We start from the raw sequence: 24,923 nt of genomic DNA, 5'->3' as shown, positions 1-24,923 counted from the left end.
AAACAGAGGAGACATACAAACATTTAATAATAGACAAGGCTGGCTATTTACTTGCTGTTTTAAAGTTCTAATTTATTTTGGCACAGATAAACAGTGTTATGATATCAAATTCTGATGTCTAATGTGGTACAGAGTTGTTTCAGTTGGTTCTCTGGATTCAAGTGGAGGATTAATCTTTCTTTGTGATGTGGTGTGCTATGCTTTTCTTAGCTCATTATTTGCTGTGTCATCTGCAACTTCATAGGAAAAAGCTTTAGTCTTTCTGGCACAAGCATTTAGATGCTGAAGTTCAATTCTTGAAATAAGAGCTGCTTCTCACACTGGGCTTAGTTACTTGCACAGCTTGTCTTTGCAGAGTGGGCCACAGCTTTCAGAAGATGGGGGCAGCTCATCACCTTTTTAGTTTCAGAGAGAGAGGTCATTTCAGAGAGTGAAAGAGTTTATTTTGTAGAGTGCAAGCAGATTTCCCTGAGAGATGAGTGGAGCTAGTTTTTGAATGAATGTTCAATCTCCCATGATTGCATTAAAGACACTTTTGGTGTCGTCTTGTCTAAAAGGACCTCTGCAAAGATGTCAGTTGAACTCTTGATTTGCACCTTTGTTATTAGATGAAGTATAGGCTGGTACTGGTATGAGGAGTTCAGCCACTTTCTGGAATGTAAGTTGGTAAGAAGATGAAGCTGAATGTCTGCATGCCTGTTAAATCTGCTGTCTTAATGGATTTGGCATTCCACTAAAAACCCTTACAGAATGGGAAAAGCACACATTGTCATACAGAGTTCTCAATGATACAGAAAGCTCTCAAAATGATGCATTAAATAATTTTACACAGACAAATAGTGAAACCTTTAGCAAGTTCAAAATGGGAAAATGCTGTATTTAAGTTCTTTTTTTGCCCATTAACTTCTATTTTCAAATCAAGAAAATACTGTATCTAACTTTCTTTTTTCCATTTCCTTCTATTTTAGTCAAAGTGAGATGCATACAGAATTAGCTGACCAAAGTACTATATATACTTCAAACTGTAAATAAACTGAAATCCTCTTTGTATGCTATTGAAGATCCACATAATTTGATTATTCATAGGATGGTGTTAATATATATTTGTTTATCTTTCAGCTCTTAATAAAAAACATGAAAATTAACAGCCTGCATTATGCCACAGAGAATATGTTATTGATTGCTTCAGGGTTCATCAGTTTGGTCATTTTATCAATTATGGTTGTGTTAACTTTCAGCTGCTCTGGCAGAGATATCAGAAATAGCAGCTCAACTGCATGGCACAATGATAAAGATGGAGAATTTTCAGAAGCTACTTGAACTAAAAAAGGACTTAATTGGATTTGATGAGCTAGTGATTCCTGGACGAGTGAGTAGATTTATTGCACATTTAACATGAAGCCTAATAATTATGAGAGATTATTGTGAGTGTAAATATATCCCTTCAATGAATGTTACTCTTAGTTGAATGTTAGACATTACTGACAAATATTTCTTAATCATATAATTCAGTCAGTAAGTATATTTTAAACATCAAATTTCTATGTTCAAACTCAGACTTTTGTTTAATGTGCACATATTTGCATATTATGAACTTTCACAAATGTATCCAGTTTGATTTTTGCATGAGTTTCTATTTTTAGGAATGCTAATTTATTAAGAACCCATTTTAGCATGCAGTTAAGTTTCTTAAAAACATCACTATTGACCAGTTTTCCTTCCCAGGGTCCAAACACTTCTCAGCTTTGAACATTTCAACAATTCCTTTCTGTTTGTTTGATTTTTATTCTTTCAGGAATTCATTAGATTGGGCTGTTTAAGCAAGTTATCGGGAAAGGGCTTACAACAGAGAATGTTTTTCTTGGTAAGTGAGACAACTGGAAGTTTGACTTTTTGAAATTCGGAAACTGATTTGAAAATGTAATGTAATTCCATAGTTGTTATTATTCCTTAGTTCATACATTAAGCAGCTTTTCAAAACAATGTAAATGATTTACTTTCCAGTATAGCTGTTATCATTTTTTCATTTTAGACAGATTGATGCAGTTTTTCCCAAAATGGTTGATTAGGTAGGTAGGTAGGTTTCAGAGCTGTGAAAGTTTATTCAGTTCTTTGATGGAAATATTAGATTATTATATGGTATTATTTATGTCAAATTTAAGAGAAATTAGTTTAGAATCAGCACCCAGTATTCCTTTGCATTATATTGTATAGTGATATCCTGATGTTGTTTAGATTTTGTTTTTATATTTCTGTTTAAAAAAAATTAGTTTGTTTAATATCCTGTAAAAGACATATTAAAATCATTTATCATTCTACATTTCTGTTGCAAAGAAAGACCAGACTGAATATTGTAAAGCATGGTTAGCCTGATAATTGTGGTACCAATTGTGATACCCTTAACATGCCTAAAAGTTACTGCTTTTGTGCTTTAAAATGTTTTTTTTTTTTTTTATATGGTAGTTCAATGATGTATTGTTGTACACAAGTCGAGGAATGACAGCAACCAACCAGTTTAAGGTTCATGGCCAGCTTCCACTCTTTGGCATGACAGTAAGTAATTTGCTTGTACATATTCATCATTTTCTTAAAGCCTACCATTAAATAGTTGGCAATGCCTGAAAGATGAGGAGAATAGATAACAGATTTACTTTAGTATGTAAGATTGACAGACGTACATATGTAAAAAAAAAAAAAAACATCATTTATCTTGCCTAGATATGCTTAGCACTACCATTCTTTATATCATGTTTCATTTAAACTTACTTTGCAAAATATTCAAGGTGCTGTATACCAGCCCACAGAACATCTTTGATGTTAAGCACAATGGCTAAATAGATAGATAGATATTTTATTAATCCCCAAAGGGAAATTCACATACATAAATAAATAGCTAATGAAAACTGCTACTTTTAGGCTGATAGTCAGGAACCTGTGGGAAATAACCTATTTTCCTTGCTGTTATCTTTGGCATTTTTCCTAGTGCACCTCATGACTGAAGAGAACATTTATTAATAAACGATTTCTCTTTTTCACTTCCCAGTTATCATCTAGATAGATAGATACTTTATTACTTTATATTATTATTGCCCACCTATAACATGTTTTTAGCTGTTACATATTCCATAATACTTATTGTACCGGCCTTGTGATTTGTTTTGTCTGTTTTAAAAAAAGTGCCTGAAAGTGTTTTACTTGGCATAGTCATTTGCTAGTTTTAGACCAGTGCTTGACAACTTTTGTGGTGTCATAACCCAGTTTTTCTAATTCCATTATGATCACAACCCACCCTTCATGAATTTAGTATAACTGTAAAAGAGGGGTGTCAGGGACCTCTAGAAATGCGCTAATTTGCAGGATTTAGCTAATAGAAAGCCGAGTGCAGGAGTCACGGTCAGATGACTGGCGATATGAGACTGTTGACTTCCAGTATTTTATATTTATTTATCATAAAAAAACAACTGAAACAATAAACAAACAAAGCTGAAATTAAACCAATATGGCGGAAAGAAAAATCTGTTGTGAACAGGCAACCATTTCCGGTTGAGGGTGTGACCTCATTAAACTTTCTTACAATAACCCACTGGTGTCCCATATGATCACCACAGAGGCAGAGCATTAGTTGAATCAATCAAGTGCAATTGTAAATGCTTTTCCTCTTTGGTGAATCAAGCACTATCTTCAGAGCAGGGGTTAGGGAGGTCATCTAGGATTGGCTATGTTCCACCTTCGATTCTGCAGCAGTGATCCTCCCCTCCTGATCTGACCCTAACTAACAGTGTCGGCATAAATTTACACCCAATCTGATGCTGTTAGATCAGAATAGTCAGAGAAACAAAGAATAGAGGTTCATTTTATAAATTGTTGAATTTACATACAGTGTCAATCAATGCATATATTTTACTCTGGTTGGTTTGTTGATTTACACCCAAATGATTTATATAAAATAAAAGTCTATTATATTCTGGTTCTTCTTATACCTTTTGAGGTGAGCCACCACCCTTGAAATATCTGTGCATTTAACAACTGTCCATTCTCATTTATAGGACATCTGCTGATTTCTTAGTCATCCTTCATTACATTTTGTATATTACATCAACCTTTCTTCTGGTACATTCTTTATCTACTTGAGCATCTCAGTAATTTTCCTAAACCAGTTCTTATATTTCAGTGTACATTTTGTTGTTTACTTGATCTTTATCCGATTTTTCTGACATTTATTAACCCTTTATGCTATGTTTTAAGATGAATGCTATTTTGCCCTAAAAGTATTCTTCCACACACATTATACATTTCATGTCTACATTTTGTCATTTATTACTAAAACATGAAAAATGTTTCTGTTTTAATGATGTGTTTACATAGATTGTTGTAGACACGGAACACACATGAAATGTATGCATTCCAAATGACGATAAATTATTTACCCTCTACAACTCCAGGCAATTCACTCCAACATAAACACTGAGCACTGAGAACCTTCTTTGTGAATTGAGCTGTAGTGATGGGATAATAGGCTGCTTGCTGCTTGTGTTGATCGACACATTTACAAGACAAAAGACAAGTTTTTTCGTAGGCTTTGGTAATTCTAGTGTTAAGCAAATTTTAATATTAGTATGTTTTTCTCTTCATTGCATAATGCAAAAAAGTATCTTGGCTATGCTTTTTTGAGATGTTGGAAACGTGTGTTTCCTACTGTAGTTTAGTAAGAACAACTTGAAAAAAATAAATATTAAAAAGATAAGATATACTGTAATTTTGCAACACAAATTTTCAGTTGAAAATGCCTCTCCATTAGTTTAGTAATGTTTTTTATTTTTCTTCAAAATTATATTTTGCGTCCACATCTCTTGAGCTACCACTGTGAGAGCATTCCCTGTCTATATTTGAACTGTAGTGCAGAGATGCAGTGGGTTATAAAGTTAATAAGAGAATAATACACTGTTCATACACACTAGAAACTCATAATTAATCTATAGTCTGATGGTCTTTTCCCATTTTAAGTTAATTTAAGAAGTAGTCTTCTTCTGTTTTGAGTAATCAGTGTAACCAGAAGCTGTTGGCCTCTCTGAATTAGTTTATTTTCACCATGAGGAAAACATGCTGTGAATACTGAATCTTATTTTTGAGTTTTTCCCAGCTTTGGTTTGACTCCTTTGGTTGCTGCAAAGGTTTTTTAAAGAGACCTGATACTCTCCAGAGCATATTTTATAGCACTGTGTAGAAATAACTAATTAAAGATTCTTGTATCATTCTTGAAACATCTGTACAGTGTTCAGATCTTGTTTAGAATTATAATGCTAAGTTAGATATATACTTTCTATATATTGTTTCTCCTTAGTTCTACCCTTTTTAAATATCTTTTAAAATTCCATTTTTCTTTTTAAATCTAATTTAATCTATTTGCTAACTTTATTGCACAGTCTCTTTGCTGATCAGGGCACATTTCACTATATGTTGTACGTGTATAACTGCGTATATGACAAATAAAGAATCTTGAATCTTGATTGCCAGAGTAATGAGGTCAATCAGCCTACAGAGTAGAGGGAGTGTGCTTGCTTCATGCAAGAAGAGCTAGACAGCTGAAGAACAGTATGGTGACTCAGAAACTGGCTGCCATATAGGAGCTGAATGTTTACTCTTATGAGCCATTTTATTCAACTCCTGGGGCGGGAGGCTACAGCAGGGTATGCCTACATAGTATTTCATTCACATGGATTCAGCTTAGTGCTTGGCACATAGCAAACTCAAATTTTGCTTTTTGGAACTTTCTGGATTTTTTTTTTACCCCGAATATTTTCAATCTGCCGTTGGTTGAATCCATGGGTGCGGAACACATCGATACAGAGGGTCTTCAGAGTTCAGAATAAACTCTTGGTTAAATGGTTAAAATCTTGCATTTGATCTTGTAATCTGCAATCTCCTGTAGCAGACTATTTAAGAGGTCACTCTTATTAAATTAAACAAACTTGTCTTTGTAGATTTTTTCTGTGTGTGATAATCCACATCTTTATTGTGGTCTATTCAGTAAAAATGTGAAAATAATAATTAGTCATTATATATGTATTTGTGTGAAAATGCCTATATTCATTCATTTCATCGTCTTCAATTGTAACATTTTTTCTATAGAAACCGTTCACTCTGTTACAACATAGTGAAATATCTCCAGTACTTGGATACATTATGTCATGCCTAAATTTTTCATTCCCCCCCCCCCCCCCCTTCATTCTTTTTAGATCAGAGAGAATGAAGATGAGTGGGGAGTGCAACACTCATTTACTCTGTATGGACATCGGCAGACTGTAGTAGTAACAGCAAGGTATCAAATTTGCATGTCAAAAAGCATAATTTAGGAATATAAGATGTAATTTTATCATTCTAATTTTATACATTGTCAGATTGTTGTGCATATTTAGATGAATAAAAAGACCTTAGTTCTGTTTTTAAAGCTGTATTTCAGAAATATGTTTTAATATTTTATCAGTGTTATGTAAAAACCTGTTTAGATTGCTGTAAAATAATGTTGGGAGTCATACACTGAAGATGCTGATACTTTTAACTTTAATAGTAATTGGACTGATATTTTTTCTTTTTTCACAGTTTATAAATCATAACCCCATCAAACCATATGGATGTTGACCTCTGGCACCTTTGCCTTTTTTGGAGATATGATATAATGTAGTATCTCATAATGCACTTTGAAATTCTAGTACATTTCATTTCATGCTGGTTTAATATATTTTTTTCTTCCTGAAAAACTTTACAACTGTTGATGTTTTTTTTTGTTGTCACGCTTACACCTTATAAATGCTCTGTTAAAAGCTGACGGCAAACTACTGCTGGTAAACATTTGCCAGCTGTGTGAATGAAAGAGTGGATGCTATAGCTTTCTCCAAATTGTATTTTATTTCCATTGTGGGTTTATCTGATATGTTTAATATATTATTTTGTTCTTGGTCAGAGCAAATTTCAGGTAATAATCTAAGAAGTATGAAAGAGCAATAAACACTAATTGAATTTCTGTTTCTCTCTATTGCATTTTAGCAAAAAGGACAACATATAAAATGCCTGTTTATTGATTAAATAATGGGGAAGTTGCTCATTACCTACATGTTGTTAGAAATTATTAGGTCATATATACATGTGTGTGGCACTCAGCAATGATTTGAAAATTGGATTTCTGACTGTCATGACTTTTCTCCAAGTAAGGCAATAGTGTTTGTTCGGTTATTGTATTAACATACATGGCATTGTTTTATGTACGTTATTCTTAAACACCATGATCTTCCCATCAAAGCTGCAGCAAACTTCTAGCCTTGTTATTGGAAGACCCTAATTGTTGGAGTTTAAAAGACTTAATGTTTGTGTTCCAGTAAATGATCCAGTATGAGTGGCATGGTAGTTGAATACAAGAGTGGGCACAGCATTGGACTGGTGCCATGTCTATGATTTAGTTCCTGGCTTACACCCACTCCTGCCAGAACAAGTTCTACCCCAGCAACCATAAATTGGAATTGTTAATTTTAGAGACTCTTGTCTTGTTTTGAACTTGTTGAAAATAGGATAAGCTTTGAAGTGAGTTCTTGAAAAGGGTGCAGCTGTAGTTCTCCCACTACTATAAATACAAGTACATATAAAACAAAATTGAAAATGAGCACTGATTATTTAAAAAAATTATTTAAAATGTCATTGGACTACTGATTAATTATGATTTCTATTGTGTAATTGTGTATGAACACTATATCATGTAATAGTATGATATTTAGACATGGACTTACTGTAATAGAAGTATATTTTTCCAGCTTACATTGAATATTTTTGTTACTTATACCTTGAAGGATCAAGTTTTAAGCCTAACAAATTCAAAGCTATACAATAAACAAAAAAAATCTTCTTCATTCTTTAAGTGTACATCTCCAGAATTCACAGTTGATTACTAAGTTAAACTCCACACAAAGAATTTGTAGGCTTTGAACATTAGGTAGTGCAGTATTCACTCATTCTCCTTGGAAAACAACCTCCAAATCTCTCTTGATAATTGCAAAGTGTTGATTGTAACATTACTTAAGCCTTACACAGACTTTCAATAGGAATTCAAGTCAGTAACTTTGGTTGTGAGTGTGTTATTGTTGTTTAGCCACTCAACTTAAGCTGACTGTGGCATTGTGCTTCATGTCATTGTTTTATTTTATTCCAGCTTAATATCTGAACTCAAAACCATTCAAGTTTGAGTTCTTCCATGCCACTATAAACCATGGTTCAGCAGGACACTCTCCTGAATAAAGAGTTTCGGAAAATAATTGATATTACTAGGGTGTTGTACCATGTTAGTCATAATGGATGTAAAGAGAAATCAAGCAAAATGACACCTTTTATTGGCTAACTAAAAAGATTACGATATACAAGGTTTCAAAGCAACTGAGGCACCTTTTAGCTTGAAGAAGGGGCCTGAGTTGCCTCGAAAGCTTGCATATTGTAATCTTTTTAGTTAGCCAATAAAGAGGGTCATTTTGCTTGACTTCTCATTACATATAATTATTGGATGAACATTGGTCTTTTAAAAGATTGAAGCTGCTCCCTACTGTGCTCTGCTATGATCTAAAGGCTGAGTTGAAATGTCTGTGTAGTCACAATTAGACTGGGAAAGTGTGCCTAGTGCATTTCATTTCCATCAAGTTTGTAGAAATTTTATTTATTTTTTGTCAAGGTAACAGGAAGAATGAGCCTGTTCTGTCTTAAACAAGTGCTATGCAGAAACCAGCTCCAGACCAAACATTAGTCAGTTGCATATCAAATTTATCTCATTGTTTCCCCGCCACACTCAGTCGGTCTTGAGTGAACAGTCAGTCTGCAGTGTGAATGGAAAATTCTATGCAGTTAACAAATCCTTATGAACACACAAAATGCAAACTATGTTCTTAGCCAGCAACAGCACCCTGTAACCATGTTTTCCTCACACTGAATACACTTTTTCTTCTTTAACTTCTCCTTAAGCAGGCTTAACTAAGGAGTGCCTGAAGGATTTGTAAATTGTAGAGGGAGAAGTACTGCTCAGATTAAATAGGCTGAAATCAAATAAATCACCAGGACCCACTGTGCACTGAGGAGATTCCAGAGGACTGGAAAATGGCAAATATTATCCCGTTCTATAAAAAGGGTGACCGGGCAGATCCAAGCAACTATAGACCAGTAAGCTTAACATGCATCACAAGAAAATTAATGGAAGGAATTATTAAGGATAAGACTGAGCAGCACCTGGCAAGTCCAGGAGTTTTTCTGGACAGTCAGCATGGATTCAGAAGAGGAAGGTCATGTTTTAGTAACATTTTGGAACTCTATGAGGAAGCAATGAAAGGATATTATCCAAATGGAGCATATGATATTTATCTTGACTGGGTGCCACATGAGAGGTTGGGCATCAAACTAAAAGACGTTGGAGTTCAGGGTGATGATTTTAGATGTGTGCAGAATTGTCTCATACACAGAAAGCAAAGATTGTATGAGGCACTTGGAATAAGCCACCAAGTAGCGTGGTAGACAACAAGATTTTAGGAACTTTCAAAAATAGCCTGGATGTTTTTTTAGAAGAATTAAGTCGCTAGGACTGATGAGCTTTGTTTTGCTGAATGGCCTGTTTTCGTCTAGATTGTTCTAATGTACTGTAATTACTCTTCTCCAGTGCTCTATGTCGAGTAATGCAACCAGAATATGGGGACTTTGTTAGAAACTTGTTAAAAGAAGATTTCATGCAAATGTTAGAAAGTTTTTCTTTAGGTAAATAACCATAGACACATGGAATAAATTCTGAAATAGTGTATTGGAGAGCAGGACTTTAGGGACCTTTTAAATCTCGACTTGATTTTATTTTGGACAATCTAGGTGAATAGATTGGATGAGCTTACTGGGCTGGATGGTCTGTTTCCTTCACCATTTTCTAATGTCCTAATGTTTGTTTCGTGGAGTTTCCTCATTGTTTGTGTTTTTGACCCATAAAACATTGCATTTTATGAGCATGATCTTAGTTTCCTTCAAATTCCTGGTTATACTATATTGCAACAATTCCTTTCTTTTATGAAATGCCTCTTTTTTTCTTGTTGGCATTCATATCTTATGTAATTAGGTTTGCAAAGTAGAAAAGACTTATTCTGTTCTGTAGTTTTTCATTTTTTCACACATTTTCTTTTTTTCCATTTCATTTAGCAACATAAGGTTTCTCTTAATTTTTGTGCAAAAGAATGTTTTTTTTTTTCCAGTTACATTTCATGTGTAAAATAAAAAATCTCCATCTGCATTAAAATGACCATCTAGCTAATTAGAAAAAGTAGTAAATCCTGGATCATCTGTTGGCAGCCCACTGGCCTGATCTTGCTAACATGCAGGTTTTCTTTGGCAACCTCAAACTCCCTCCAACCTCTTGCACATGCTGGCTGTTCAACTTTGAATTCTTTATCAAAATGCCAGAAATCACAGTTGCACCACATCTGTACTATTGGTTCATCAATATATATGATATATGATTGTCTTGGCTGTCAACATACGACGTCCGACCTTTGATATTCTGTACTAAAACATGAGCAAGACATGCAGCAATTGCATCTGCCAGAGATAGCTGTTTTACAGATTCAACTATATTACCACTAGCAAGTTTTGATAAAATGCCTATAACAAACTCTTTTAATACTTCTTCGTTGGTGAAATCCTTATTGTGCTTAGTTGGTATCAACTTATGTTCAATAGAGACATTTGTTGCTTAGTTTTGTTAAATTGGTGAACAGATGAGTGATCATAACTTGCTTTCAAGACCTTGATTTTCCTTTGCTGGGGCACAATGTGGTGGATAATATTCATTGAAAGTACCATGTGTCTGAAGATAGTGGCACCTTACATTGTACTATTTTATGATAGTGAATGTTTCACTGCATATCAGAGAGAGAATTTGGTCGTTTAGAACATTATGGCATTATAAATGCATTTTTGGTCCATTTGTCTCTGTAATGGTGGTTCTCTGCATCAGTTTTCTTCTTAAGAGATTTTGCCAGCTATTTTTGCTTTGTGTTATGTGTCTAAAGATCATGGTAACCAGGAGCTGATAAACACTAAATAAGACATAATTGAAAAGAGAGGAAAGTCAAGAAATGGTTTGCATTTGGTTGGCAGGTTCTGGCTGACTCTTTGTTATACCATGGTCTGGCCTAAAAAGTGTTTGCTGTCTAAGAATGTGGCCCCAGGTTAAATCTATTTGATGACCCTGTATATTAACAACTAGTGAAATTTTAATATCCTATAGGAAAAAGGTTTTGACAGTGTCCCTTTATGGTATCTCTGCAAAGATGACTATTGTTTGATGTGTTTTAAATCCAGCTCTGCCTCAGAGAAGAGCAAGTGGATGGAGGATATCAAAATGGCTATTGACCTTGCAGAGAAGTGTAGTGGACCTACTCTGGAATTGTCAGCCATGAGCTCGCCTGATAACAGTAAGTGATGTTGTAAGGTCACATGGATAAAAAGCTGGATTTCAGATCTCCATTTTATAGTGTAACTGTCCTACAACTAAATGTTTTATTAAAACTCTTTAGATGGGATATACTCTGCATCAGATCTTTAGTACATGATATTAACAGGACATTTTCATATAAATGCATTCATTTTATAGTTTAAAAAAATGTAAGTATAATTAGGTGTATATTAAAGGGACATAACCACTATGGTCCTTGAAGATTGTAGTGGTTGACAACAAGCTATTTTTATGCATGTCTTTAGAGTTAAGATTAGTGGATTTCAGTTTTAAGACTAGATACACAGACCTGGTGACTATGAGAAGATGATTTCCTTTGATTCTAAAAATCTGTGTGTGTGTTTTTTATTTTTTAATTAAATACTTCCTTTTACTCAGAATCTACAGAGGAGTCCATTGTAGACCAGGAGTCTGAGGATGACCTCAGTGCTTCGCGAACCTCCCTAGAGAGACAGCCTCCCCATCGTGGTAACACCACGGTGCACGTCTGCTGGCACAGAAATACCAGCGTTTCAATGGTCGACTTTAGCATTGCCGTGGAGGTACTCACCTCTGACCTCACTATTTACTCTCACTTTTCTTACTGTGTTTAGTTTCTCTTTCCCACCTCAGTGAGCAGTATCCTTAAAGTTCTTCCCCTAATGCTTTTTTTTATTTTTTTTAGAAGAGACATTCTCCATTTGTCTGGTAAGCCAGTGCACTTTATGCAACATTGTAAATTGAATTAAAAATGTATCTTAGGTTGGTAAACTCAAAACTCTGCTTTAGGCATCAAAAATGTCAAAACCAATGAATCAAAGACAAAATACAGTAGTAAAAACTAGAAACACCTGCTGGAGGTTTGCTTGCACCTGTTACGTGCAAATAAAAGCAGTACTGAGCAGGTAATGTTGTATTTAAACAATTGACTTCTATTGCAGTTAAATAATGATATCAATTTTGGCACCTTTTGCTTTTTTTTGGAATATGCTCCCCTTTGTCCTTCATTATTAATGTTTTATCGTCTCCCATGATGTGTGCTCCAATAGCAGATATAAATGTCTGAGTAATCGTCTAATTTGAAACGTCTGTGGTTTACATGAGCTATAGAAAATGTAACTTATCAAAAATAACAGCTAGATAAAATACTGATAATCACTGAACCCAAGCCAACATTTGACTATTTAAAATTATTTTTAAAATATTTTAACAGACTATTCAAATGTGAATGCAATCTGTCTGCCTTTATGATTATTTCTCAGCATAACTGCTAGGTTTATCACTTTAGTAAGTCTGGTTTTAGGTAGGTTATCTTCAGACAGTTTCAAGAGTAAAGTTCACATATTTGTTTTTCATCATATTTTCAATCATTAAATTGTTACGGATGGACTATGTGTATGACTAAAATAATAATTGTTTTCTTGATATGATTTGTATAGTAGATTTAAATAATCACACTACAGAAGTCCCAGCCCTGTTTTCTGACATTGTAAAACTTAATAAAAAAATAAAAAGTCACCTCAAACCCGTCTGTTGTGATCAACAGCCAGCTGGCAACAAACTGCTGATAGTCTAATTCAGTCCCTAGGTCAGATATATTTTTATTTTATCTTAAATGTGTCACTTATAACAAGAATACATAATAAGGACAATTTTTGACATTATGGAACAAATTATTCATAATGTATTGAACAATGTAACTTAATATTTTTTCTGTTCTCATCAAAACAAAAACGTATTTTTTTACACATGGTTCTTATTTCATCATAGTGTCTGAGCAACGTGACCAAATAAATAGTATTATTCTGGTTTTTACAAGATCATCTTTCACTTAGTTCTCCTGTACCTAATCCAACCCCAAAGCTGATCACACCAAATCAGCATTTGTAAAGTGAATTTCTTAAAAACAGATAATCATGGGAGACTTTGAGGCACACCCAAGACCAATGAAAGTGAAATGAGTAATAAACATGAACATCCTACTGTTTTTGATAAATAAGAAGCTTCCTGCGGGTGAATCTAAAGGATACTGTCTCTTTTTCTCTTGTTAACTGTTTTTCACCAGCTTTGACCTTTTGTGGGCAGCCTGTTCTCTTGTCACTTGTTTTCAGGAACCACTTTGCATATGCAGCTGATAACCAGATTTATGTTTTTTTTTTTTTGGTTGCATTCTTGTCTCATGCCAGTGGTCTGTTTAATGAGCTAAACCAATTTCCATAGCTTAAGGGATATAGAGAAAAACTGCCTTAAGTAAATGAAGCATTTCAACCCACGATTGGAATTGACGTCAGGTCTGATGCTATACCTTTACAGTTTCTTGTTACATACAGAAATTTTTGTCGATTGATCACCTTTTTGATCACCGGAGTTACCATTCTTCTCTAAGTTGTGAAACAGTTTTGCAGCCTACCGTATGAATGCAGTTTGAGTTTCATTTGACATGGACTATAAACAAAGGGAAAGCTTACCTACGTCATGAGTTTTTCACTTTATATAATACTTAATGCATGTCATATGTCAGGAAGTGACCTTTAGACACATTAGTCAAGGCCATGGTCTTTTCAGAATTATTCAACTTAAAATGCAGTTTCAGAAGAATGGAAGAAAGAGAGAGACCTAGTGTAAAAAGTAGTTGAACCACTGCATATTCCTTTATTTCTTTGCACTGCTTTAACTGGTAAGTGTCATGGTACAAAAAGTTGAACTGTTCAGACCAGTCCCCACTGTACTTGGCAACAGTGTCTAGACCCTCCTAAATTTATTCACAATAAAACAAAATCTGTAATTTTGCATTATTATTCAGTCTGTTTCAAAACACATGAAATGATACTTGGTGTCAGCTTTATATTAGAAGAAGGTGTCTGCTTATTTTAAAGTATGGGCCTCATCTTTATAGATCTGGATTTTGACAGACATTGTACTTCCACTGTAGAAGTACCTGCTTGGTGGTGTGATGTGTCATTGAGTAACTGATTAGATCACTGCTGTTGTCCAGCTGGTTGAAGTAGTTTTACAAATGTTAAATTACTTAACTTTGTAGAAACAACAGATTTGTGTGTTGACACAGGTTCTGGTGAATGCTATGATGAGCCCATATGAATGTTTTAATGTGGCTAGGATGGTTAACATTGGGAGAAATATGTCACTTCCTGCATTTGTCCAGATGCATAGATTTGCATGTGGCTCTACTTCCTGCCATACCTCTAACACATTAGAATAAAACCCTGACCTCACCAAAAAATAATCATCTAAAAACTGGTGAGATTAAATTTCGACCACTGAATGTGATAAATACCTTATTTCAGAGTAACGTAACATTTGTATACTGTATAGGATCTTGGATTAAAAGATGTTACGAGGTTTAATAATCAATAATGTTACTTATTAGAACACTTTCGTTTTTGGAAAGACTACACTCACCTAAATCCCTACAGTCATGTTTTACCGTAGACACTGACTTGTTTTCTGTATACCACATGCAGTGCTAAGCCTCCCTCCACAAATAATGTTTTATTGATTTTTGTTCATCAAACTCCTAGTGAATCATAGCAAATTGACTTGTACATTCATCAGTTTTATTGGAAACCATGCCTAAATTGTCACTCCTTAGAATGTAGTCCATGATTGTTTTGAACATATGGTAGCTGTTTGATATTGAGTAGAAGAATTTGTTACACTATATAAAATAAGACATCTTTGGTTATTGTGTACAGTAGGTAAGTAAAAGGAGTAAACAATTCAAAATATTTTTATTAGTTTGTCAGTATAGTTCCTTTTGATAAATTACATTACCCTGGCAATGAGATTGGTTTAGTTTAATGTGTGTCAGTGACCTCTATGGTGCCCTGTTACCAATGTCTGTTTTACAGCTTCATGCTTGGAATGGTTGCAGAAGTCTTTGTCTAACGTGCTGTATGCTTCTGTGTGGTTTTCTATTCAGTTTTTGTGTCTCTGTTCCCCTTTGTCTGCTTTTCCTTCCATGGTAGAAGATCCTTGCCCTGTCAGTGCCTCTGAACCTCTCCTCTCTGGACTGATCAGTGACCAGAGACCTGTTGCCTTTTCTCATATTTGCTGGTATCGATTGCAGAGCCTCTCCTTTAATGATACCTGCAGGAGTATAGAGGTAAAGCTTTCCACTGAGATAAAAATGGCAGATATATTTTTCCTCATTTCAGTTATTAAAAGATCAGGATATGTGATGAATTAGTTATCTTTTGTTTTCCTTCTCAAAGAAGAATTAGTAGCCTTTTCATACGTGTGTCTTGGGTGGCTTGCATGGGTAGAGAATGCTATAAAGTCTTGACCCATCCACCAAGTTGAATACAATTTAGTTTTTTCTTGGCCAGTGTCTAAGGCACAAAAACTATCCCAATTTTTTTAATCAGTTAATATTTTACAGATTGCTTTGAGCAGCTTCTTCACAGCTCCACAGGCCTGGATTAAATTTTCAACCTGGTCACTTTGTGTACAGTTTGCATGTTCTCTCTTTGTTCTTTTCCTGACCACAGATGAAAGAGAAAAAGTACTTTCTGAAGGTGGAAAGATGTTGGTGTGGCATTTTATTAAAGCACCACAAGTCTAAACAAAAATCTTGGTTCAGTTATAAAGTTCAGTTAAGAACCAGCTAGGCAAATGACCTGCCTGAAAATCATCATTTCAGCATTTTGTGATTATTCAGTTTGTGTTTAAGAGAAAAAGAAGTAGAAACAAAATGTGCTGATAGTGGTACATGACACCATCAGTCCTGTTTCTCTTTATCTCACTGGCTTTTTCAGAAGGATTTTCTACCTGCTTTTGCTTTCATGAACATGCCTCTGTAATCTATATGTACGCTTTGGTTTTCCTGGTGCTTTTTTGGAAACGAAAAAAGCATTCTTTTAAATATTATCCACTGTATTTTTTTCCCCAGAATGGCACATTGAAGCTGGATATCCATTATGCTTATATAGTTTTGTTGTTTTTTTTCTTGTAACTTTCCTATGTTTGTTACGTCTGTTTTGCCTAATAGATAATGGAAGTTATAGGAACTGACTTATGTATTGTTTTTTGTCTTTATGTAGAACCAGTTATCGGGGAACCTATTAAGAAAATTCAAGAACAGCAATGGATGGCAGAAGCTGTGGGTGGTTTTCACAAATTTCAGTTTGTTTTTCTATAAAACGCATCAGGTAAGAAAAAATAAAGTGCAAGGCCAAAAGCCTTCACAAACTTTATAGGAAAGTGGTTTCAGTAGTGATGGGGAGCTAATGTAGCCTTATTTTAAATACCTCTATACAAGAAATCTTTTTTTTTTTTTTGCACAGAAAAGAGGGAATGTGGGGGACACACAAAATGATTCATGATGATGCTTTCTTATACCTTCGGTTCTTAGGGCTCGTTTATACTTCACGCTCAAAACGCGTACGCACCGGCATCATGGCTGCCACGTGTTCTGAGCGTTCATTTGATGCGTCCTCTGAGCGGGTCCTCAGAAATTAATGCAACGCGTGCGCGAGTTGCAGTACCAGCAAAAATTTGGGAGGCTAAAAGTTGGAATGTGATGTCAGAATCTCTGTTTACTATCTACATGTGACAGAAAGCCGCTTTGCGGATCCTACGAGATCGGTGTGCGCGCTTCGATATACTGTATGATAAATGGTTCAATGTGGTGAAGCAAAATGCCGACATACAGGTGTATTCGTGGTGCTTTTATATTCAAGTGCCGCATATTCCCGATCGTAATGACACGATACGTTTTAAAAGTCTCACATACCGTCTTCTGTGCCGTCTTTTTTTCTAGGGCTTCCTCTGCTCCTGACAGCAGCAGATCGCCAGCAATAGATCGCCACACTGAGCACATTAAATGTATGATATTCCAACTCTCTGCACATTTAGAATTCTTAGATTTATACTTGATATCACTTTCATGATGAAAAGCATTAAAGTATGTATATTACATTTTACAGATAAATCGGTAATTTCGTTTAAATAATGAATACTGTTAATAATTACACACATGGGGGTGACACAGTGGCGGAGCGTTAGCGCTGCTGTCTTGCAGGGGAGTCACATTGCTGATATTCCCTGCCTGGAGTTTACATGTTTTCCTGCTTGGTTTCCTCAGTGTGCTCCAGTTTCCTTCCAAAGATATGCAGATTTAGGAATTTGGTGCCGCTAAAATGACGCTAGTGTATGTGTGTGCTTGTATTCACCTTGCGATGAGCCAAGGCCTCGTCCAGGGATTCTCACTCTCACTCGTGCCCAATGCTTGCTGGAATGGACACATCCCTGGATTTAATCAATAAACATCCTTTTCAGAGATATTGCGGTAAGGTGTCATCGGAATTTAATGGGTGTTCCAGGCAATTCACAACACAGCGAAGCCGAACATGTTCTCACCGTGTTAATATCTCGCACTGCCACCTGGTGGATTCCTCCAGATGTACGCAAAGTACGCGCGCAGGTGTAAACACTACAACACTTGCGTAGCAGGAGCAACCGCTGCAGCATGCGTCGCGTGAAGTATAAACCCGGCCTTACACCCCCACTTCTACTAGAACTCAGTTTTGAATAAAATGTTGTTATTATTATTATTATTGAATATTAATCCCAACTATATATAGGATTCTGCCCAGAATCTCAACACTATAGCAGCCTCCCTCTCACTTGATGCTGAGAAGGTGTTTGATCACATGAACTGGCCTTTCTTGTGGCAGGTGATGCTGAGAATGGGAATAAATAGTGTATTTGTAAATTTCATCAAAACATTATACTCCCCATCAGCAGTTAGCCTCACACATTTTTCAATCTTCTATCTCTTCCCCATTAAAAAGGGAGCCAGACAGAGATATCCACTTCCCCTCTCCTTTTCAGTCTAACCCTTGAGCCACTGGTGATAGTAATCTGTAACTTTCATCAGTTAATACCTGTACTTAGTCACATATGTTCTCAAGAGGATTTCCTTCTGTGCTGATGATGTTCTCCTTTACCTAGGTAATGTTTATTCTGAAACTTCTGTTATTTTAGACATGTTCAAAACATGTGAACCATTCTCTGATTACATATTAAACTGGCCAAAGCACCACCCAGCTATCCTATTTACCCCCATTTGTCCCATTTAGTAACTGCTTTAGGCACCTAAATATGGGCATTTCTGTAATCATCATTACATATTTAATGAACTTAGTGCTTCTGTCCGTTCCTGGACCAGCATACATTGTCTTTTCAATCTAACTTGGCTTTGATTAAAATAAATACAACCCCCTGCTTTAACTTTGTGAACTCTATGATCCCACTTGCTCCCCCTTCAAATTAGAGGTTGGAAGTTAGATCCTTATTTCCAGGTTTTTGTACAATGGCAAAGACTCAACCTTAAACGTGAATCATTAATTCCTAGTAAGTTTGATTGGGGGGTTCTCTATCTGGTATGGAATATTATCACTGGGCCTTGATACTTTATCCCATCTGGTCCAAGCTATCCTTTTCTCCCCTCCTCCATTTTAGTCATTTAATGAAAATTATTGAAGCCTAAGTCCTATAGGCTTTCCGTTGGTCTTATCATTTCCTGTGCCTTCCACATATGTGGAGAGTGAAATGTACAATAGTGAAATGGCATAGTCACACCCATATTTTTCAGAATAACTAGGGGGCTTCGCTCGCCAACTACACTGTGAAGAGGGGGGCTGAACGCACCCCAAGGAGATGCGGATGCTCTTCTGAAACCCCTCTTAAACGGTGATACAATGGGAAACAAAGTTTTTTGTTTTTTTTAACCTCTTCTTTGCTCAATCAGCTGCTTGCTTGCTGCTGTGCCGCGCGATCTGCCGCGTCCAGTACTTTGAACGTTTAAAAGCCTGTACAGCAGCTGTCCTTTTGTCTCACTGCCTTGTCTCTCTTCTCCCCCAGACATCCTCAAACACTATGCAATCTCTTTTCGCTGTTTCGTTATTTCACCAAGTAATATTTTTCATTTGTTTGCGCTAATACAATCTATACTATCTTTTTTTTTTTTTTTTGAGACTTTCGAATTTTCCTACTTCCATTATCTCTATCCTTCTCTGCATGTATATCATGTCAACATTTTTGAATTCTTTATGACGTTCTACTTTGTCATCTACTCTGTCTTTTTCCAGGCCCCGGGCATGGTTAAATCTCTTGGCACAAAGTCTAGTCTCACAGGATGTAAAAGTATCTTTCTGAGAAGGTCACGTCTCGTCCCAAGTTTTTTTTTTTATATAATAAACAGATGTCCTCAACATCGGTGGCCACCCATATGTTTAATAGACTGCAGAATTTAATGACCTTGGTGACCTATTTAATAATGCTGAGTTCCAAGGCTCAGTCATTGCCTTAGATTCACTGTTTCCAATCAGAAGTCAAAAGCAGTGCAATTTAAAAAAAAATTACAAAAGATTAATCCTAAACATGCAGCTGTGAAAAACAGGAGCAGGTGATTAAGGTCAGCATAAGATATCAAAAGGTGCAAAGCAAAGGGCTAAAGAGCATATGTTACATAAACACACGGAAAATAAGAGAACTTCTTCTGAAGTCTTCTATAAAGGCTATGTGACACCATATTATAGACTAATGCCGAAAATGTAGTTCTCCTGTGTATTTCCCAGTCAATGTCACACCCTAACGCAGGTTTTTTCTGCAGTTTTATTCTTGAATAAAAGTGCACTTGTTTTGTTATACTTGTGCCTTTTGTGAAAGTGTTTATTTGATATTTGGACTTCAAGCTTCACACATTATATGCACCATTTCTACATTTTGTCAGTTATTACTAAAACATAAAAAACATTTCTGTTTTAACGATGTGTTTATCTAGATTGTTGTATACACGGAACACACATGAAATGTATGTGTTCCAAATAATGATATAGTATTTACTCTAGTCTATACAACTCTAAGCAACTGACACGCAGGTAAACAGACTCGAGCTGAAAAAACCTTGTGCGGCATTGGAGGGATGTGATGGCAGGCTGCTTGCTGCTTATCGACACATTTAAAAGACAAAAGACGCTGACAGAGAGGTGTGAAGGGATTTAAGGTGGGACGGATTTACAAGTTTTTTCGTAGGCTTTGGTAATTCTATTGTTAAGGATGTGGTGTTTGTTTTCATTTGTTTATTTTTAAACCACCATCCACTTCATCTTCTAAACTGGACTGTGTTTGTAAGTCACTTATTGTGTGTTATCGTTGTGGGATATTGACAGGAATTTTGTAACTAACTGTAGATTTGTTTTGCATTTTGTAAATATTGTATTGATGCATATTTTGGAGTTGTACTTTCAGTGTAGTATGTCACTATAGGGGGGGATGTTCTAGTTAGACTAGGCTGGTTGGGGTCCTGACTTCCCCATTATAAGATAATCAAATCAGTGTTAAACAGTGTGAACAATAGTATTGCTTTGCGAGACCAAAAGGTTCAAAAGTCTTGTAAACTATAAGTTTGAAGATTATGTTGACCTTTGCAAATAGAATAGCATCACCACTCTTTATCTCCACACAACGATGACATTATTTTAATCCTTATGCTATTTAATATAATGGGTGGGAAAATGCAGAATTGTGGCTTATGTTAAATCCTTATTTTTTCAATTCAGGATGACTTTCCACTGGCCAGCCTGCCTTTGCTGGGTTATTCCGTTACCATTCCTTCTGAAACAGAAAACATTCACAAAGACTACGTCTTTAAGCTGCACTTCAAATCCCACGTCTACTACTTCAGATCAGAAAGTGAATACACCTTTGAAAGGTAACAATTTACTCTGTTTTGAATCATTTGAATTGGATGTGAGAGAAAAATTTTGAATTGTACACTGTGGTACTCCTGATAACAAGCAGAGGAGAATGTTCATGGATGTGAAAATAGAGTTAATTTGATTTTTAATTTTTGTTTGGAAAAACTGCAGCCTTTTACTGACACACTAGGTTCTCTTTTTTTAACTGCAGCCTGCATGGCCTCTGTGTTAAATTTTAATGCTTGCCTCGTATTTGTATAACCCAGGTGTAAACAAGTGTGCCAAATGATGGACTGACATTGTGTGAAGTGTTGCTTCCTACTTCTCACAACATGCACTTGGTAAAGTGGATTGAGAACATGTATAGTATGTGTTCAGATTTTATGAACAATGTAACCTGCTAAATATTCTGATATCATTATAATTTCTGTTAATTTCTTTTCTTCCAGTTGTTTTTTTGTATTTGCTGTGAAATTCATAACGATCTATGTAATGTAAGCCAATTTGTCCTTCAGGCATTAACACATCTTAACAGTATTTCATTCTAGCAGATGGTGCATTGCAAATGTTAACAGTGCTAATGAGAATCCTATACTAAAAGCTGTATAACTTGGACAGATTCCATTAACGGGTATAACGAGGGCACGCTGACCTTCCAGGATCTGAGCTCAAGTATCTCTCGCAGTAGTTTGTGGAATGGGGCTTGGCTAAACTTGGGTCAGGTTTAACTCTGCCATAATCCGCAGGCTTTATGCCCCACTGTGCACACTGGTAGTGACAAGTTATGAGCCTTAAGTGTAAGTAAGAGCAATATGTCTGGTTACACTATAGTTAAGGTTAGGATTGTGGAATGGTTATTTAATTCAAATAATGATAACTGTTCTGTAGTCGAAATTACATAAAGGTGCATTTTTCATCATTTGTATGCAAGTCATGTCTTTCCTGTATAGCGTGGAACTCAGCAGGACCCAAACGTGTATTCCAGTCGGAGTTAAATATTTCACTCTGCCGACATTTATGCACACCACTGCAGCGAGGATCTTCTCTCTGAGCTTGACACCCCCATGGTTATAGTCAGCTGCTTCCTTCTGTGGAACAGTCAGTGGGTTCCAAAGACATACAGTACTGTGCAAAAGTTTTAGGCAGGTGTGAAAAAATGCTGTAAACAAAGAATGCTTTCAGAAATATAAATAATGATTGTTTATTGTTATCAATTTACAAAATGCAAAGTGAGCGAACAAAAGAAAAATCAAATATCAATATGTGGTGTTACTACCTTTTGCCTTCAAACCAGCATCAATTCTTATAGGTACACTTGCACAAAGTCGGGGATTTTGTAGGATTCTAGTCAGGTGTGTGATCAACCAATTATACCAAATAGGTGCTAATGATCATCAATGTCACACGTAGGTTGAAACACAGTCATTAACTGAAACAGAAACAGCTGTGTAGGAGGCTTAAAACTGGGTGAGGAACAGCCAAACTCTGCTACCAAGGTGAGGTCGTGGAAGACAGTTTCATGTCATGGCAAGACCGAAAGTAGCAGACAGAAAAGACCCAAAGAGGCATTTCTTAGCATACTATGGAGGAATGAACCTGTGGCTAAAACTGCTCCAAGACAAGGGGATTTTTCCTTATGGTGTCCAATTTTGTCACCGTCTTCTTTTCCACAACAGCTTCCAGTGTGTCCAGAGTCGTCTCTATGCTTGGGGTGGGCTTTCCTGTTAAGTTTCTTCAGGCATTGAGTGTCTTTTGAACTCAAGATGCTCCCCCAAGAGGTCACTTGACTGAATCTTTTAGTCTGTAAAGTCTGTTAAATTGTCTGAATGGCTAAAGAATAACATTAATTGAGATTTTGGCTATTTTTGGCATTTGACTGTAGCAGAAAACGTTAAGTAGGAAAGGAGTAAGCAATAGAAGTGGAATGATCATTTCACTCCTGCGCAATCCCTGGCTTCATCACCCATGTGCTTAAAGTGACTGTTTTCTCAACAATTGAGCGGAGCTGCCAGATTTCATACAGGCCTGAATCTGCAGTGTGTAAGATTTCCATTACTTTTGGGCAGGAAGAACAGACACAACTGAAACACTGCTTGAGTTTCGGTCTTTGTGTGTTTACTGAACTTTTGAACTAACTGCACTGCATTTTCAGGTTAAAATGTGGTAATAAATGTACCTCGTTTAATCTTCCAGATGGATGGAGGTGATACGGAGTGCTACCAGCTCAGCCAGTCGGGCCCGGATTTTAAGCCACAAAGACCCCCATATGTATGGATAAGTAAACATCACGGGTTGAAGGAAGACCTCCTGACAAGTGACCGCACACATACACAAAACATTATGTGAATCCAGTCGGTGGTGTGGCAGCGAGACATGAAGTAGCTGTCTTTTTTAACTTATCATTATTTCTATGACAAGAAAACTACTTTTTTATTATTAATGTTTTGAATCAAGCAACAGGCTACACTCTACTGAGCTCCTGTAATTTTAAAACTCCCATTTTTGTTTTGAAAATGTCTATGGTACGTGTAAGTGTATTTTGTAATATATTTCCGTCTCTGACCGAACTGTTGAACCAGTCCTTTTTGGGGTTCTGAACTTTCCAGTGGGAACATTTCAATTTTGTTAGAGTTTGTGAGCCATTTGATGATAATATTTTATAACTCACTTTACTATTTGTGATTTTATTTGAAAGGAAACTGTTATGTTGATTCTTCACTTCCACATTTTGTGAGATTTTTTTTTTTTGTATTATACTTTGCAAAATGCATAGAGTTTTCCAAAAAAAAAAAGATCTTTTCATTTGCTCGCATTTCAAAGTCTGACACGATGTTTAGTGCCAAAACAAAGTTTATACCTCAGCCAATAAATTAGCTGTTTTCCTTTTGAAAAATGTGAGGAGGAACTTAATTTTGAATACAGTGTTTTTCTGGTGAAAATCAGATTTGCGTATTTTAAACTAAAATTGATAATCTGTATTTTTAAGTGATATTTTAAAAAATCCCAGGTAAGCATTAATTGACCTTATTGATTGCATTGCTTACACTACGTATTGGCATGGTTTTGACTGTATTAAGAAACTAGAACATTCCTCAGGTTTTTCAGTGGCTGCCAACATTGACACATGGGAGGATCAGCAGGGCACTCTGGGTAGAAAGGAGCTGCTCTCTCCTGCCCGTGTAGATGAGCCAGTAAAAGCAAATTTGGGAATGCGTTACCCACAATCCATGGAGTGTTTAATATACAAATGAGTCAATGCCTCCTTAAAACTACAGAATATAGACAAAGAGCAATAAAACGTTTTGTCAGTAACAGTCTCCCTTCCTTTTTTTTTTTAATGTGTACGGCGTTACCTTCTGGGGGGGTTTTGTGACACAGTGAATTTCTAAATAGTAAAAGCAATGTAACTGTGATGAAAGCTCAAACCATACTACACTGATGATGGCCCTGAAATCGAAACAACAAAAAACATTCAAAACCTGAGAGGCCTTTTGAAACAGTTTGGAATGTTCTACTTCATGAGGGTCCCAGTTTTTCATCCCTGCCTCTTTTTACTTCTTTCACTCCCCACCAATTTCAATACTTTGCTGAGACCCCCTGCCTTTTCTTCCTTCCTTGACTTTTTTTCATTCGTCTTGTCCTCTGGCCATTCATAAAACAGTCAGTTGCTTTTAGTCAAGCAGTCAGCGGGCCTTTGACTTTGCACT

General features: G+C 36.0%; 1 protein-coding gene across 4 annotated transcripts in view; it reads left to right on the top strand.

Moving 5' to 3' along the window:
* The window catches only part of farp1 (FERM, RhoGEF (ARHGEF) and pleckstrin domain protein 1 (chondrocyte-derived)), a 324,030-nt gene extending 299,502 nt beyond the window's left edge, over positions 1 to 24,528 (top strand). For 3 of the 4 annotated variants that reach the window (XM_028799538.2, XM_028799536.2, XM_028799537.2), the window contains exons 19-27: positions 1,239 to 1,369; positions 1,796 to 1,864; positions 2,464 to 2,553; positions 6,237 to 6,319; positions 11,362 to 11,474; positions 11,894 to 12,057; positions 16,555 to 16,662; positions 21,079 to 21,230; positions 23,410 to 24,528. In XM_028799538.2, the coding sequence (XP_028655371.1) occupies positions 1,239 to 1,369; positions 1,796 to 1,864; positions 2,464 to 2,553; positions 6,237 to 6,319; positions 11,362 to 11,474; positions 11,894 to 12,057; positions 16,555 to 16,662; positions 21,079 to 21,230; positions 23,410 to 23,494 (995 nt within the window). In that variant the 3' untranslated portion in view covers positions 23,495 to 24,528. Of the gene's footprint in view, positions 1 to 1,238; positions 1,370 to 1,795; positions 1,865 to 2,463; positions 2,554 to 6,236; positions 6,320 to 11,361; positions 11,475 to 11,893; positions 12,058 to 12,179; positions 12,203 to 16,554; positions 16,664 to 21,078; positions 21,231 to 23,409 lie in introns of those variants that run through there. The other variant, XM_051926776.1, reaches the window with a different exon arrangement.
* Positions 24,529 to 24,923: the final 395 nt, after the last annotated feature.

The sequence above is a fragment of the Erpetoichthys calabaricus genome, chromosome 4 (genome assembly GCF_900747795.2).
Source record: "Erpetoichthys calabaricus chromosome 4, fErpCal1.3, whole genome shotgun sequence".
Lineage (NCBI taxonomy): Eukaryota > Metazoa > Chordata > Cladistia > Polypteriformes > Polypteridae > Erpetoichthys > Erpetoichthys calabaricus.
The sequence above is the reverse complement of the archived record's forward strand: the minus strand, read 5'-3'. Positions and strand labels throughout refer to the sequence as shown.